The sequence below is a fragment of the Globicephala melas genome, chromosome 15 (genome assembly GCF_963455315.2).
Source record: "Globicephala melas chromosome 15, mGloMel1.2, whole genome shotgun sequence".
In the NCBI taxonomy this organism is placed as follows: Eukaryota; Metazoa; Chordata; class Mammalia; order Artiodactyla; family Delphinidae; genus Globicephala; species Globicephala melas.
The window spans coordinates 65,659,881-65,674,703 of record NC_083328.1 but is presented as its reverse complement, the minus strand read 5'-3'; the positions used below and the strand labels follow the sequence as shown (position 1 = coordinate 65,674,703).

Sequence of the window (14,823 nt, the reverse complement as noted above, 5' to 3'; positions counted from 1 at the left end):
AAAAACATATTAAGTGAAGGAAGCCATACATAAAAGGTCATAGGTTGTATGATTTAATTTATAAGAAATATCCAAAATAGGTAAATCCATAGAGACAGAATGCAGATTGGTGGTTGTTAGGGATTAGGGGAAACGGAGACCGGGAAACAACCACTTAATGGGTACAGGGTTCTTTTTGGGGTTATAAATGTTTTGGAACTAGACAGAGGTGGTGGTTGCACAACATGGTGAAAGTACTAATAGGCACTGAATTGTTCACTTTAAAAGGATAATTTTATGTTATGTGAATTTCACCTCAATAAAAAAAAAAGAAAATACTTAGAGAAATGCAAATGGACACCCAGCTCTAAGGTTCCACAAAACTGAAAAAGACCTATGAAAGAAATTTGAAAATATAGCCAATTTTCACTTATCTCTGATAATGGAAGATGGAAGAATCACAGGTAGTCCCAAATGGCATATTTTAGGATAAGCTTTTCTTTTGTTGCCAAATCTGCATTTGTTCATTGAAGTTAGATGATCTTATAATGGCACAAAATGTTGTTGAAAATTTAAGGGTATTATAAGCAAATACAAAATCAACAGGTATAGATCAACAGGTATTCTATTATTATGTACAAATGAATAGCAAGTATTGAAATGTTTCCAGTAATTTAACAGCAAAAAATATCATTCACACTCTTTGAACCTATTAAACAAAATAGTAAAGATCATTTTGTAAAACCTCACTTGGAGGCTCATTTCTACACACCTTGATATCAAATGCATTGAATATAACCAATACCGCAATACCCCAAGAAGGGGTCAGGAGATACAGAAAAAAGAGCCATAGTCCAAGGCCGCTGGGCTAAAATAAAAGGATTGTCCTTCTCACCTTCGCCAGGCCAGAGAGGAGCTCTAGAGCTGCCAGTGATATGCTCATGTCTTGCCGCCACTGGGAGTTGAGTCTTTGGGTGACGAGATGAATGCTGCGAATCAGGAGCCCAGCAGCTGAATCTGTATTAAGAGCTAGGATATAACCCCAATGCCACATCCCACAGGGAGGGAAAACAACTAAGCATTAGTAACGAGAAGCACAGCATTCCACTAGGCACAGACCACAGCAGCCACAGTGAGTACGATGGGCACCCACACAGCGCTATGCTCCCCGCCCCACTGGCCTGAGCGTCAAGCCTGACTGAACAACAGTGCACAGGGCACACACACTGGACCAGAGCAGCTTCTAGCTCCCAGCTCATGTACTTTCATATAGACATCCACTGGGATTTGAAAGTTTCAATATCATTTTTATAACAATGTAAATCTTAAAACTTCTAAATTAACTCACAGAGTTACATTTAAAAAAAAAAAGCAAAACAATAAAAAGGCTATCAATTATTTCCTTGGAATTTTATAGAGGAAAGAATTCAAATTTTAGAATCTCCTCAGATGCTGGGAATTATCCTAAAGCATCTACTGAAATTATTTTCAGGGTTTAAACCACCAAAAGTTACATGCAATCCCTTTTCAAACAAATTTTAACACTGAATTCTCTAAGACAACTTTAATACTTCTAAAAAAATTAAATAACCAAATTACTGTGTTTTTATTTAGCCTCCAATTCTATATTTAAAAGTAATTACTACTTAGTTAATAATAAATTAGGACAAATTAAATTGAATTTATAAAGGAAGCTTTAGGGACATTATACCTGTCGATCCTATCAGAAAGAGGGCAGTGACAACAAAAAAAGGAATGATCATTAAAGAGAGACATTCATGCGACACTAACACAAATCTGGATTTCTTAGGAAAAATATTTTATGACATTACAAGCAGAACTCACTAACACCAGTTCAAAATACTGAAACAAACAATAACCACTTCAAACATTTATATTAGAACACATAATAATGTGAAAATTTCTTTAGTTTAAAAGTGTCTTAGAAACATGAAAAATAAAACAAATTTTCACCTACACTTAAATCCACAAGCATAATGAGTAAGATAGCAATTTAAATAACTTCTTCATAAATGCAATATTTAAATGTGTTTAATAGCCACATAATGACCTTATGTATCTGACATGTTGAAGGATACTTAAAACAAACTTAAATCACTGAAATATGCCTGGACTCCTGGGCTCATGAACTCTCCAAATGATTAAAAAACTTAAGCTCATATCTAAGGAGCTAGATTTCATTCCAATCTAGCTGGATTAATACTTACAGATTCAATACACCATTAGTATTTATGTGTAAAAACATAAAGGCACCCATAAACTCACAGAACCCATAAAGTAACTGCCCAGGATAAAGGACATTATTGAATAGGATGCTCTAATGGCAAGTGTTTCCTTACTCTTCCTTACATTTTGTGACTGAAGAATCTAACCAGATACAGTAGGGTATATAGCCTTCAAACACAAAGACAGACTCTCTTCTGGGTTGCCATCTAATGCATAAACCATCACCCACCCTTACCACACTGCAAAAACTGATATACTGGCCGACTCTGCCATTAGACTCTGAGGCAGAGCGTAAATCCTATTTGACTCTGTACTAGTAGTAGCACCTGGTACAGAATTCAGAAATGTTTCCTAACCACACATTATAATCACTTATAAAATCTAAGAAACCACGCAAAATCTAACTACTAAAAGCTACAGAGCTAAATGTTTTCTTTTTCTTAATGTCTTGGACTAATAGCCTCTCTGTTACACTTAGATACATAAAAGTCATGAACTTAAAATCTGGTTTAAATTTTCTTTGCTTGTTTGTTTTGTATATCTGTGCGTTAAAAGTTACTCTATAAACTTTAGATTTCAAAAAAACCAAACAAACGTGGATTACCATAATCTCTTAGGAGAGCCTGAGCAGGTCTTTCACTGTCAGGAGTTGTGGGCTCCGTGCTTCCACCACTTGCTGAACTAATACCACTATTCGTGCGACTATGACTCTTCAAGTTATTTTCTCCACCACCCTAGTCAAATAAAAATGAATCAAATATTTGACAGCTAGACCCACAGTTTACAAGTATAGACAGCAGTCAATCACTAAAGCCATGTTGATAAAATGGAATGTACCAGCTGAACAGCATAAACTGATATAGATAAAAATTGACAAAGGATTAAAACTGCTGTGGTGTTTTCACATAAACACCACCTACTGAAGGTATCAAGGGTCTGATGATTAGAGGCGGTGCCCATTCTGGGGTTTTCTTTGCTGCTGTTTAAAAGGGCCAGACCTTTTCCATCTTCACTAGACTTCACTAGCTAATGACTCTGGGTCCTTAAAGAAATACCCTAGTGCCTCCCAAGCAAAACATCAGAACAGGAATACAATCTTAAAAAAACAAAACACAAATAAACAAACAACAACTTTCAAATGTAGTTACATGATAAAACACAAACAATAAAACATGATTAGTACAAAGATTAACTCCTGTATGTATAGGGGCTAACAAAGGTGTCTGTTAAAGACATTCCTCATTTTCTTCCCCTACAAACACAATTCATTTTATCCAGATAAGGTGACTGTTATTAGCCACCTACTGGGACATGAACATAATTTCCTTAATAATAACTTGATCACCCATCCAACATCCACTCATCTCACTCCAGTATACTCTATTAATTCTCCATCCACCTCCTGCTCCACCTCTACTCCAGGTAGAGGGATCACATATCTTGAAGACAGAAGCAGGGGGAACTGGGAGTCTCTGGAAAGTTTTTTTGATTTAGAAGCATTGGTGCTTTGGGGGGATCTTCAAACTTTGGTCTAGAGGGGCCAGAAAGAGCTGATGAGATAGAAAAGAATAAACTAGATGCTGTTTACAGCCAACACTAGATCTACAAGGGATACAAGGAATTATGGAGTAGGGGACTTTTTCTAGATTATTCAAGCCAATTCACCAACACAGCAAAAGAAGTAAGAGCTTTAGGGCTTCCCTAGTGGCACAGTGGTTGAGAGTCCACCTGCCGATGCAGGGAACACAGGTTCGTGCCCCGGTCCGGAAAGATCCCACATGCCGCGGAGCGGCTGGGCCCATGAGCCATGGCCGCTGAGCCTGCGCGTCCGGAGCCTGTGCTCCGCAACGGGAGAGGCTACAACAGTGAGAGGCCCGCGTACAGCAAAAAAAAAAAAAAAAGAAGAGCTTTAAGTAAACACTGTCCAGGAATAAAGACAGTGTTTAGCTGGAATTTCTCTCATGCAGAATCTCTCAGGGACTTGATGAGGCGCTGAAAGGTAAGAAACCTCAAAACAGATATTTTTAAAAGGATCCCTTCTGAATCAGTGAGCTGAATTTACAAACAAATGCCTTTAAAAAACACAAGGACAGACATTTGGGAATATAATTTACATAAAAACAGAAGTTGATATTCTCTGACAAATTACATGTTGTACACTTCTTACCATCTCCATCTGGCAACCAATGGCTTCTAAAAGTGCTGAATCTTGAACAATATTTAACATTGCCCCTGAAACAACAAAAAAATACATTTAACAATGAGATATCATCTCACACCAGTCAGAATGGCCATCATCAAAAAATCTAGAAACAATAAATGCTGGAGAGGGTGTGGAGAAAAGAGAACACTCTTGCACTGCTGGTGGGAATGTGAATTGGTTCAGCCACTATGGAGAACAGTATGGAGGTTCCTTAAAAACCTAAAATAGAACTACCATCTGACCCAGCAATCCCACTACTGGGCATATACCCTGAGAAAACCAAAATTCAAAAAGATTCATGTACCAAAATGTTCACTGCAGCTCTATTTACAATAGCCCGGAGATGGAAACAACCTAAGTGCCCATCATCGGATGAATGGATAAAGAAGATGTGGCACATATATACAATGGAATATTACTCAACCATAAAAAGAAACGAAATTGAGCTATTTGTAATGAGGTGGATAGACCTAGAGTCTGTCATACAGAGTGAAGTAAGTCAGAAAGAGAAAGACAAATACCGTATGCTAACACATATATATGGAATTTAAGAAAAAAAAATGTCATGAAGAACCTAGGGGTAAGACAGGAATAAAGACACAGACCTACTGGAGAACGGACTTGAGGATATGGGGAGAAGGGTGAGCTGTGACAGGGCGAGAGAGGCATGGACATATATACACTAACAAACATAAGGTAGATAGCTAGCGGGAAGCAGCCGCATGGCACAGGGATATCGGCTTGGTGCTTTGTGACCACCTGGAGGGGTGGGATAGGAAGGGTGGAAGGGAGGGAGACACAAGAGGGAAGAGATATGGGAACATATGTATATGTATAACTGATTCACTTTGTTATAAAGCAGAAACTAACACACCATTGTAAAGCAATTATACCCCAATAAAGATGTTAAAAAAAATACATTTAAATACATGACAAGAATACTAAAATGGCTAAAACATCTCCATTAATACAGAGATAAGAATATTACTTTAGCTGAGTATTCCTGAAAGTTCCATAAAATAACTAATAAATCCACTGGTTGGTCAGAAAAGATCTTTTTTTTTTTTTGCCGTATGCGGGCCTCTCACTGTTGTGGCATCTCCCATTGCGAAGCATAGGCTCCGGACGCACAGGCTCAGCGGCCATGGCTCACAGGCCTAGCCCCTCCGCAGCATGTGGGATCTTCCCGGACAGGGGCACAAACCCGTGTCCCCTGCATCGGCAGGCGGACTCTCAACCACTGCGCCACCAGGGAAGCCCAGAAAAGATATTCTTTAGAAATGACCTAATCTCCTGATCTCTCCCCCAAATTTTAAAATAACATTGTCCTAAAATAAATCTGAAGGTCAAACTTTGCTTTATATAAAAAAATGACCGTTTTCAGGTATTTTTTAATTGGTGTGAAAGACCAGATGTAAACATCTCAATTTCGAGGGTAATATAAACTAAGAAAAATATTATGTAATACTTTCAAAACCAGATTCTGATCTTTCCTTTTTCTTTTTTTAATAAATTTATTTATTTTTTAAATTTATTTTTGGCTGCACTGGGTCTTTGTTGCTACGCACGGGCTTTCTCTAGTTGCAGTGAGTGGACGCTACTCTTCCTTGCAGTGCGTGGGCTTCTCATTGCGGTAGCTTCTCTTGTGGCAGAGCATAGGCTCTAGGCATGCAGGCTTCAGTAGTTGTAGCACACGGCCTCAGTAGTTGTGGCGCACAGGCTCAGTAGTTATGGCGCACGGGCTTAGTTGCTCCGTGGCATGTGGAATCTTCCCGGATCAGGGCTTGAACCCATGTCCCCTGCATTGGCAGGCAGATTCTTAACCACTGCGCCACCAGGGAAGCCCTGATCTTTTCAATATAAAATAACAAAATAAAAATCACAGCTATATCTTTCTGACCAACTGCTTTTTACGAATGGTTTAGGGCTCGCCCATGGCTGCATATTCTGAAGGCAAGCTGCATGTATTTATTACCAAGGAACTCATAGCCCTAGAAAGACTAGGACAGAAACAAGATAGTGAGCCTAGCACACTGCTTCTCATCCCAGTGCGGGAGTGCTCTTGTGCACTATGGATAAAGAGAGGACAGACACAGCTTTGCCAATCTATGGCAAGACCAACAATTGATTCTTCCTTGGAACACACATAGGGAGCCTCTTCAGAACAAGGATAAAGCAGAACTAAATACTCTATCAACTGTAGAAATTATCTGATTTCAAGTGATGTTATTTGAATAACCTAAAGAAGTACAATTTGGAGGCTCTCTCATATCAAGATTTAACCTCTGTTCCTTCAACTCCTTTCCAAAATGAAAGGATTTACTCTTCCCTGTTTATTCCCCTCTCTTGTTGCATAACATACTATATTTCCTGAGTACCCACTCCAACCACTACTGCCACCACCAATTCTCTGGCCTTGTCATTTCCTCTCCTGGAATGAAATCCTAACCTCACTGGCCCCTATTCAAATCCTGCCCTACAAGATCCAATTTAACTTCCACTTCCCTCTATGAAGTTTCCTTGCTCTTCTGGTTTCTTCTTTCTCAACCCTGAAGACACTCAACATGACATGCAATCAGCACTGCCTTCTGCTGTTATCTGAGTACTCTGTGAAGGTGTTCCAACCTCTGCAATGAAACTTGCTCAAGGATAAAAGCCATGCCATTCTCTTCTTTCTCCTTGGAGTACCTGCACATAGGACTATGCCCTTGGCTTTGATAAAAAACCAGAAGTACAGTAAGAGACAGCTGCAATAACCAAGCTGAGAGGTGATAAGTGTTTAAAATATGTAAGTGGCAATAATAATAAGGAGCCATTTAAGACAGAGAGTCAGTATGATTAGAAAACCAACAGGAAACAATAAGGAAAAAGGGAGGAGGCACAGCAACAGCTACTCTTCAGTCTCCTCCTGGCATGTTCAAACATGGCTTCCAGAATTACACCCAACTCCAAATATTTTCACATGTACATAACAGGCAGGAGGAAGAGGCAGAGGCAGAAGTAATGAGGACAGAAAGGAAAGAGAAGAGAAGAAGGGGAGGAAAGGGGAGAGAAGGAGAGAGAAAGGGCAAGAGGGAAAGAGAAAAATAAAGAACACAAATAAAACTAAGCCAACATCACCTACCAAGACAACTAGGATGCTTTCCTTCCCTCATCTCACCCCTTCAAAATTTTTCACATATAAAAACAAACAAATTCTGCCTCTGATTCAGAATAAGTAGGGCTATATTATGCTTAGATTCCCATCCCTGACCCCTGCCTCCTCAACATGCCTGAGGTCAACATACCACCTGGGTTTTCACTTACAAAAAAACATGTGAACACAAACCTAGTATCATTTGAGTGTTGTTGGGGTCCGTTTCCGTTTGCAAGGCACCTATTAGTATATTCACAAGTCTCAGCTTCAGTGACAAAAAAGTTATTGGTTTATCATAAGAAGAGCTGTCATCATTACTAAATTTTCCTTCCAGGACCACCTACGGAAGAAACAAATAACATTTAACATCGTCTGCTGTGGTACACTACGCCCATGTAGGAACTGCTACAGTGGACACATAGATCAGTCTAACAAGCAAGGCTTTCAGTCTGACTAATATTAGCCACTGTGCTAAGTGTGTCACTAACTCACACAACATATGAGATCAGACATCACCAGCCCATCACTGCTTGAAATGGTAGGCCAAGGGCATGCTGGCTCACTGACAGAAGAAATACCTCAACAAATCAACTTTGTTGATTCACCTGAAATAATCTGAAAAATTTTTTAAAAGCTCCTGTTCCATTTTAAAAAATACAACTTGACTTGAATTAACACACAAAAGAGAATACAGAATATAAAAAACTTTAATAAAACTTTACCTCGGATTTGACTGTGCCAAAGTGATGTGGGAGGGGCAACAAAGAAAGCAGGATATTAATGGAAGATCTTCTCAATTCTGTTGGATTTACATAGCTTTTGAATTTTGAGAGTTCTCTGCCAAAAAAAAAAAAGATAGCTATTAGTATTTCTGAACTAAAGTATGTTTTTAGCTTTGCCAAATATACATTATGCCAATTTTTTACAATACACATACTGGGTTTGGTTTTATAAAGAATGCAGTAACTACTTTCCACTGAGTTCATATTCTGCAATTTGTGTGTGTGTGAGAGAGAATCTCTATGTTAAACTGTTATGGAATTAAACTAGAATCTGATTGACTGATTGATTGATTTTAAATGTAAGGCCTACTCCACAAAAGACCTCTGGGCTGGGGCTATTCTTACCCCTCTAGACCAGACCAAGAAGGACTCAACACACCCGTGGACAAAGAGAACTGAAAGAGTTCAGGGACGAGGTAGGCCTGGATGTTCTACACTCATTTAATATGGCCTGAATCCCCCTGGGCTATGAAGACAACTGGACAGGATAAATTGGGAAACTGGGGAGGAAGCACCAAAACAGACGAGGCCAAAACCAACAACTGACATACTAGTACAGAATGAAAGCTTACCTGTCAGGCAAAATGGTTTCAAGAGCTGAAATAAAGTAAGGAACCACAACATCAATCCCTTTCAAGTCACAGCAGAACAAAGGAGGGGAGTTTAGAATAACGCTGGCCAAGACAGGATGGCACACATAATCATTTATCTGCAAACCTTGAATTAAAAGCATGTAAAATCTAGGAAAGCAAGAAAAAAATTTTAAACAAACTGCTGATCAACTGTTTTCATAATTATTAATATTTTCTACACAGTCATCTTAAAGTCTATTTCCAATCTTCACTACTTCTATCCTTTAAAAGGTATTACTGGAGTTAGAACAATTCAGAATCAAGTACACTAAGAACCAAGTTATATTTCCTAATCAAAAGGAAAAAAAGATTCATGTCTATTACACTTTCTTGAGGTTTTAAGCCTTGCAACTCAGTTACAGGTGCCTGCAAATGAAGTAACTATTGATAAAAACAAAAGGCTGCAGTAATTATCAATAAACTGGAGGAATTACTGAAATGATTTCCATGTCAGTAAAATTTTGTAGCGTTTCACAATTCCTGAAAAAAAGTGTGTTGTGTCCCTTTCCCCCTCCCCCATTATTTTTGGGGGCACAATGAAAGAAAGAAACCTCATTCGACCCTGTACTCACCACGATATGAAGGTCACTCTGAATAAGAATCCTTTTAGGAATGTACTTGAACATATCTTACTTTCAACATCCTCCCCTAACCCCCAATGAACTAAGCATTCAATCTTCCATCATTCAAGAGCAACTATCCTAGTATACTCTTCTGCTACTGTAAGGTACCTTTCTCCACAAACCTCCTCAGAAACAACTTCCTCACCTCCTGGTCACTGCTCAACCCACTTCAATCCATCTTCTCTTTCTAGAAATCAACTAAAACCATGTTATAGCAAATAACCAATGGTCTCTCAATTGCTAAATCCAAAAGACATGTCTAAGTCTTAACTTTGCCTTTTTAAAGCATTCAACCCTTTGATTACTCCCTTCCGCTCTTAATTCTTCTCTGACTTCTATGGCTAGTTCCTTTAACAGATCTTATTCCACGTGCCTCCTAACACTGGGGGTTCCTCAAGCTGCCAACCTCAGTTCTCTAAGCTATCTCTTCTACTAGCCTGGTTTTAAACACTACTTAAGCCACCAAACATAATCAAATCAGTCTCTAGCTCCAGATCTACTAGCCAAAAGCATACTGCAGACCTGAGGGCAGGACATGTCTACTGATTACTCTAGTACTCCCTGTGCACAGCGACTGGCACAAAGTAGGAACTTAATAAATATTTGTTGATTAACAGCCCGCAGGCACCTCAAATTCAACAGGTTCCACACTAACCCCATCCTTGGCCCCCGTCACAAATCCGCTCTTCAGTCACACTACCACCCATCTAATCTTATGGGCCAGATGGAAGGCTCGTGTTCACAGCCTTCTCCCTTACTGCTATTGATACCGTTTTGGAGTATCGTCCCAACCCATCGGCTCCCTCCTAAGAAATGTGCCCCCACCACATGGGGTGCCAGTATCCAATGTGACCCACCTTCACAGCTGTAGCTGATTAGACCAGAGGTAGACACCTGATTAATCAGATCCTCTTTCTCAGGAATCTGAAATTAGGATTCAGAATGCTAATTGGCCCTGCTGGTCACCCAGACAAAGGTCACGGAAATTTGAACTTAGAAGCATACTACAATATAAGAACATGATCTGCAGGTAAGAGAAGAATGAAGCAGTTCTGGGAGACCATGATGACAGAGAAACAAAAAGGAGGAAAGTTGTTTTGGTCCCTGAACACTTTCTAGCTCTTGGTTTCTGCCCTTTGTGAGACCCTGCTGCATGTCCTGACCTTAGAAGGTATTCAATAGTGTGAGTTTCTCATTAACTCATTCCCCTTTTGCTTAAGTCACATTGAAAGAGTTTTCTGTTACTTAAAGTCAAGTGCCTATTAAGATACTGCTTACTTCCCTGCATGTACCATTCTGTTTCATATCTGTATTCTTCTACACTTTTTCCTTCTGAGTCAGTTTAATCCTCTCTCCTGAGAACCTAGTATGTACAGACACCTGAATGTTCTTATTAATATTAGTATCACTTCAGGAGTTGTGTGAATGATCAGCTGAGGAGGGCAAAAGACAGTCAAGAAAAATAGCAGGCCATTACAAGTTAATTTAGCAAAAAAGTGACAAGGCCTGAAGTGTCATGGTGGGGACAAGAGTGGAGAGATTAGAAAGAGGGTTAAGTAGCAGAAAGGCAAGAGTCGGTTGACCATCTAAAGATACAGAGGGAGAGAAGAGAAGCCTAAAATGACTCCTAGTTTCTGGCATAAGCAACTGAATGGATGGCAGAGCCATTCAAAAAGACTGGCTGAAGTCATAAATTTGGATAGGATGACCCTACCCAACTTGCTAACATAGTCTAAATACTAGTCATCTTTTATAAGTCCAGCACAATCATCCAATCCTCTGTAACTCTTTCCTGAACCCCCAGGGCAAGTGTATGCTTCTGCTTCCTCTGAATGCCTATAGCACTTTTTCTGTGTCTCTCTCTTACCAGCTTCCTATTGCTATTGGATTGGTGTTACTTGTGTACATGGCTTTGCTCACTTGAGAAAATAAGCTCCTTAGAGGCAGGATTGACAGCTAACATTTCTGGACCATCTATACTGTCTAGTACTGTGATAAAAATGTATTAAAAATTTAGTGTGGCCCTTCAAATCTCTCTGTAATTAACAAACGTCATGTAAGATGGAATTAACAATACTTCTAAAATAAAAAGGGTGTTAGGGGTCCTCACCAAATCTGGTAAGGTAGGTAAAAAGGAAGAATTCAAGCAAAAAATTTCAGTTACTTACATACATTTGCAGGTATTTCAAACCAACATTTACTTATCAATTCAACCTACTAAGCCATGCTATAATAGTTTCACTATCACAACTATATAAATGGAAAAATAAACAAAAAAAATTCTAAGACCTGGATAAATAAGCTGGCAGAATCTCTTCTCCAGTCTTCTTGCTACAAAAAATCCTACACAGTGTCCCACAAGCCTCAGCTCTTCCTGCTTCATAGTTATCAGGAAATTCACTTGCATCAAACATAGGATTGGAAACCATGGTGTCTGTGGACATTTGTGACCCTTTCCGTCGAAACTCCATGCTAGCTTGTGTTGTAATGGCTGGGGAGAAAAAAGGAGGGTTTTATTATATTTGTTGATATGCAAATAGGCTCATGGGACCCTGGACACAAAGATCAAATATTGGTGTCATTAAATTGCTACTTGAATAGAATCCAATAATGCTTTTGTTTAGCAATTATGTCTTAATTTTTTTTTTAAAGGGCTCTCTGAAATCTTCTTTGAAAAGGGGTAACAATTTACAGTGGTACTGTCAGTTTAACAGATTCTACAAGATGCATTTTTCAACTGAATTTCTGATTAGCAGAGTACATTTGTATATATCTGTATTCACATACATACAGATATATAACACAGAATTTGGCTTTTCTATTATTTATTCTGTTTTTTTTCTCTCCCTAAAAAATGATGCTTAAACATTAAGAAAAATAGGTACTGCAAATTTACACATTACCCCAGACAGACATCATAATTGAATGGGTAATCCCATGCCAGGTTGTATACTTTAGGGAGAGGGCAAGGTAAGGATAAGAAATGGGTAGGAAGAGAGAGCATTCCCACCACCCAACCAACTCCAAAACACACACCGAAGAATCGCCCAACCAAGCAAAATGAGAATGAATTTTAACAACCACAGACAGCAGCTAACTTTAGGTTGATAAATCAGAAAACTGGATTGGTAAGAAAGATTATCATGGTCATTCGTTGTCACTGAAACAGAAGCCCTTCGAAAGTTGCTTTTATTTTTAACAAAAGATTTCACAGTGTATTGAAAATCACTCTGAAATCTTTTATCACTCTACATGAAATGTTTAAATTATTTGTAATAACAGATTTAACAGAATGCAGAGTCAAGCATAAATCTTTATGCAACTTCCCATGAGCCATTTTTAGTCCTGAATAAGCTATCCAGCAATAATACATTTGAAAAACACTACATGCAGAATGCATACAAATCAAACACTAAATCTGTATAAAAATACGCTTAAAGCTTTAAATTAAAAAAAAAAAAAAAAGCCAAAACACAGTTAGTGCAAAATCCTGGAATTCATGACATGACCAGACTAGTGTACGAAAATAATGGGACTGATTCAGGCAGATTAATTTGCTTTTGCCAACAATCTTCCCCATTCAAAACACAGAAAAGTATTTTTCTTCCCAAGTGCAAAAACTACAAGAGACAATGACAATCAAAATTTTTAATGGAATTATGAAAAAATAAAAACATGACTGCAATTAAGGAGAAGCTTCTGGTTCCTACTTACAAGATTTATAAGAAAGAAGAATTTGGATAAAAGATGCTGCAAGATAATAGAAATAAATGGAAACAAATCAAAGGACAGTAGTAATTATAAAATACTTTAAAGATGGTGAAATTTTACAATAAGTTAAGAAGCTTTTTTGCTTTTTAAAAGTTAGATTAAAAGCTTTATGATACCACAAGCTAGTTCAAAAACAGGAAATTGTGCATTCAGATCCAAAATTATGATTTTTGTATCATGCAAAACAATGAACGAAGAAAATTACACAACTACAAAAAATTGAGGTTTTGAACTGCCCATAACGTGCATTAAAATTTTAGTTCATTAACCCTTCCCAGCTCAATGTTACAATTACAAAGCACAGTGTACTGTCATGTAACTCTAAAGCTAACCAGTCCACAGAAGCAAACATTTTTAGAGGTGAACTACATGGCAGAATTCCTTGATGGCAGCCAGTACTTAGAGAACAGACTAACAGAGTCGGTATTCTCAACCTTCCCACCACCCGCAAGACCTCAAGAGTAGCACCCAACAGCACTTTAACCCATTCAGCTATCTGGACACCTCCTATCTCCTGGGTAATACAACAGCCTTTCTCATCTCTGAACACAAGGTGGGGGAAGAAGAGCTTCTATCCTTTTCCCACCAAAGAAAATGGTAAGAGTTAAAAGTAGGAATTTGTAGCCCACACATGATTTGAATTCTAGTTTCTATCTTTTGGCACAAGAGGGTGAGAAAAGCTGTTAAAAACTCCCTAGAGAGTGGGAAGATCTATAAATTCCCTTTAAGCAAGCCCACCAAGGAAGCAGCAGGTTGAACCACTCTGGATTCAGGGATTTTAGTGTCAACAGCTTGATACCCAAAAGTTACACTGTAAAGAATTGTATCTTAATAAAAATAAAAAATAAAAATATGCCTAACTCAATCTAGAATATACAATACAAATTAACAAATATAAACATGGGTCATAAAACTCAAAATATAAGGCGCATGAACTTTAGAAAACATAAGCCAAAATGTTTTTTAAATGTTTTCATTTAGTCATCAAATAAGTACATTTATTTATCCATAAGTCAAACTTGCAAATAAAATATGGAAATGGTAGAATATAAAGTGTCTGGATTTGAACAAAATAAACAAAGGAATCCCTAAACTCAATCATGCAATCTCAAATTATATTCCTGAAAATGCCTTTATATGCACTACTTTTCTAAATTATTTAAAGATTTGTAAGAACAACCAAAACAATTTACATGTATATAATGCTAACAGTCATAGACCCTTAGTTCCGAGATGATACATAATAACAAAGAATGCATTTCTGAGAGAAAGCAGAGACCCTTATGACCATTTTATTAGTTTTATCCTTGAAATTAACACTCTCCCTAGAGATGCATAATCTAAAGCAATTAGGCATCCTTTTATCTCAAGTTATTTCCAACCCCAGTGGAAAAGTGCTTCTCTTACCAACCAACCAATATTAATTATATTATTACATAAAGCACAATTA

General features: G+C 38.1%; 1 protein-coding gene across 4 annotated transcripts in view; it reads right to left on the bottom strand.

Annotated features, from left to right (window-relative positions):
* The window catches only part of RALGAPB (Ral GTPase activating protein non-catalytic subunit beta), a 100,518-nt gene that overhangs the window by 39,056 nt on the left and 46,639 nt on the right, over nucleotides 1–14,823 (bottom strand). Inside the window, exons 10-17 of one of the 4 annotated variants that reach the window (XM_060284528.1) lie at nucleotides 13,317–13,352; nucleotides 11,892–12,093; nucleotides 8,920–9,087; nucleotides 8,288–8,402; nucleotides 7,758–7,905; nucleotides 4,394–4,458; nucleotides 2,831–2,960; nucleotides 875–1,008 (exon numbers count right to left, since the gene is read on the bottom strand). In XM_060284528.1, coding sequence (XP_060140511.1) covers nucleotides 875–1,008; nucleotides 2,831–2,960; nucleotides 4,394–4,458; nucleotides 7,758–7,905; nucleotides 8,288–8,402; nucleotides 8,920–9,087; nucleotides 11,892–12,093; nucleotides 13,317–13,352 — 998 coding nt within the window. The remainder of the gene's footprint in view (nucleotides 1–874; nucleotides 1,009–2,830; nucleotides 2,961–4,393; nucleotides 4,459–7,757; nucleotides 7,906–8,287; nucleotides 8,403–8,919; nucleotides 9,088–11,891; nucleotides 12,094–13,316; nucleotides 13,353–14,823) is intronic. The other 3 variants (XM_060284529.1, XM_030830609.2, XM_030830611.2) reach the window with 3 other exon arrangements.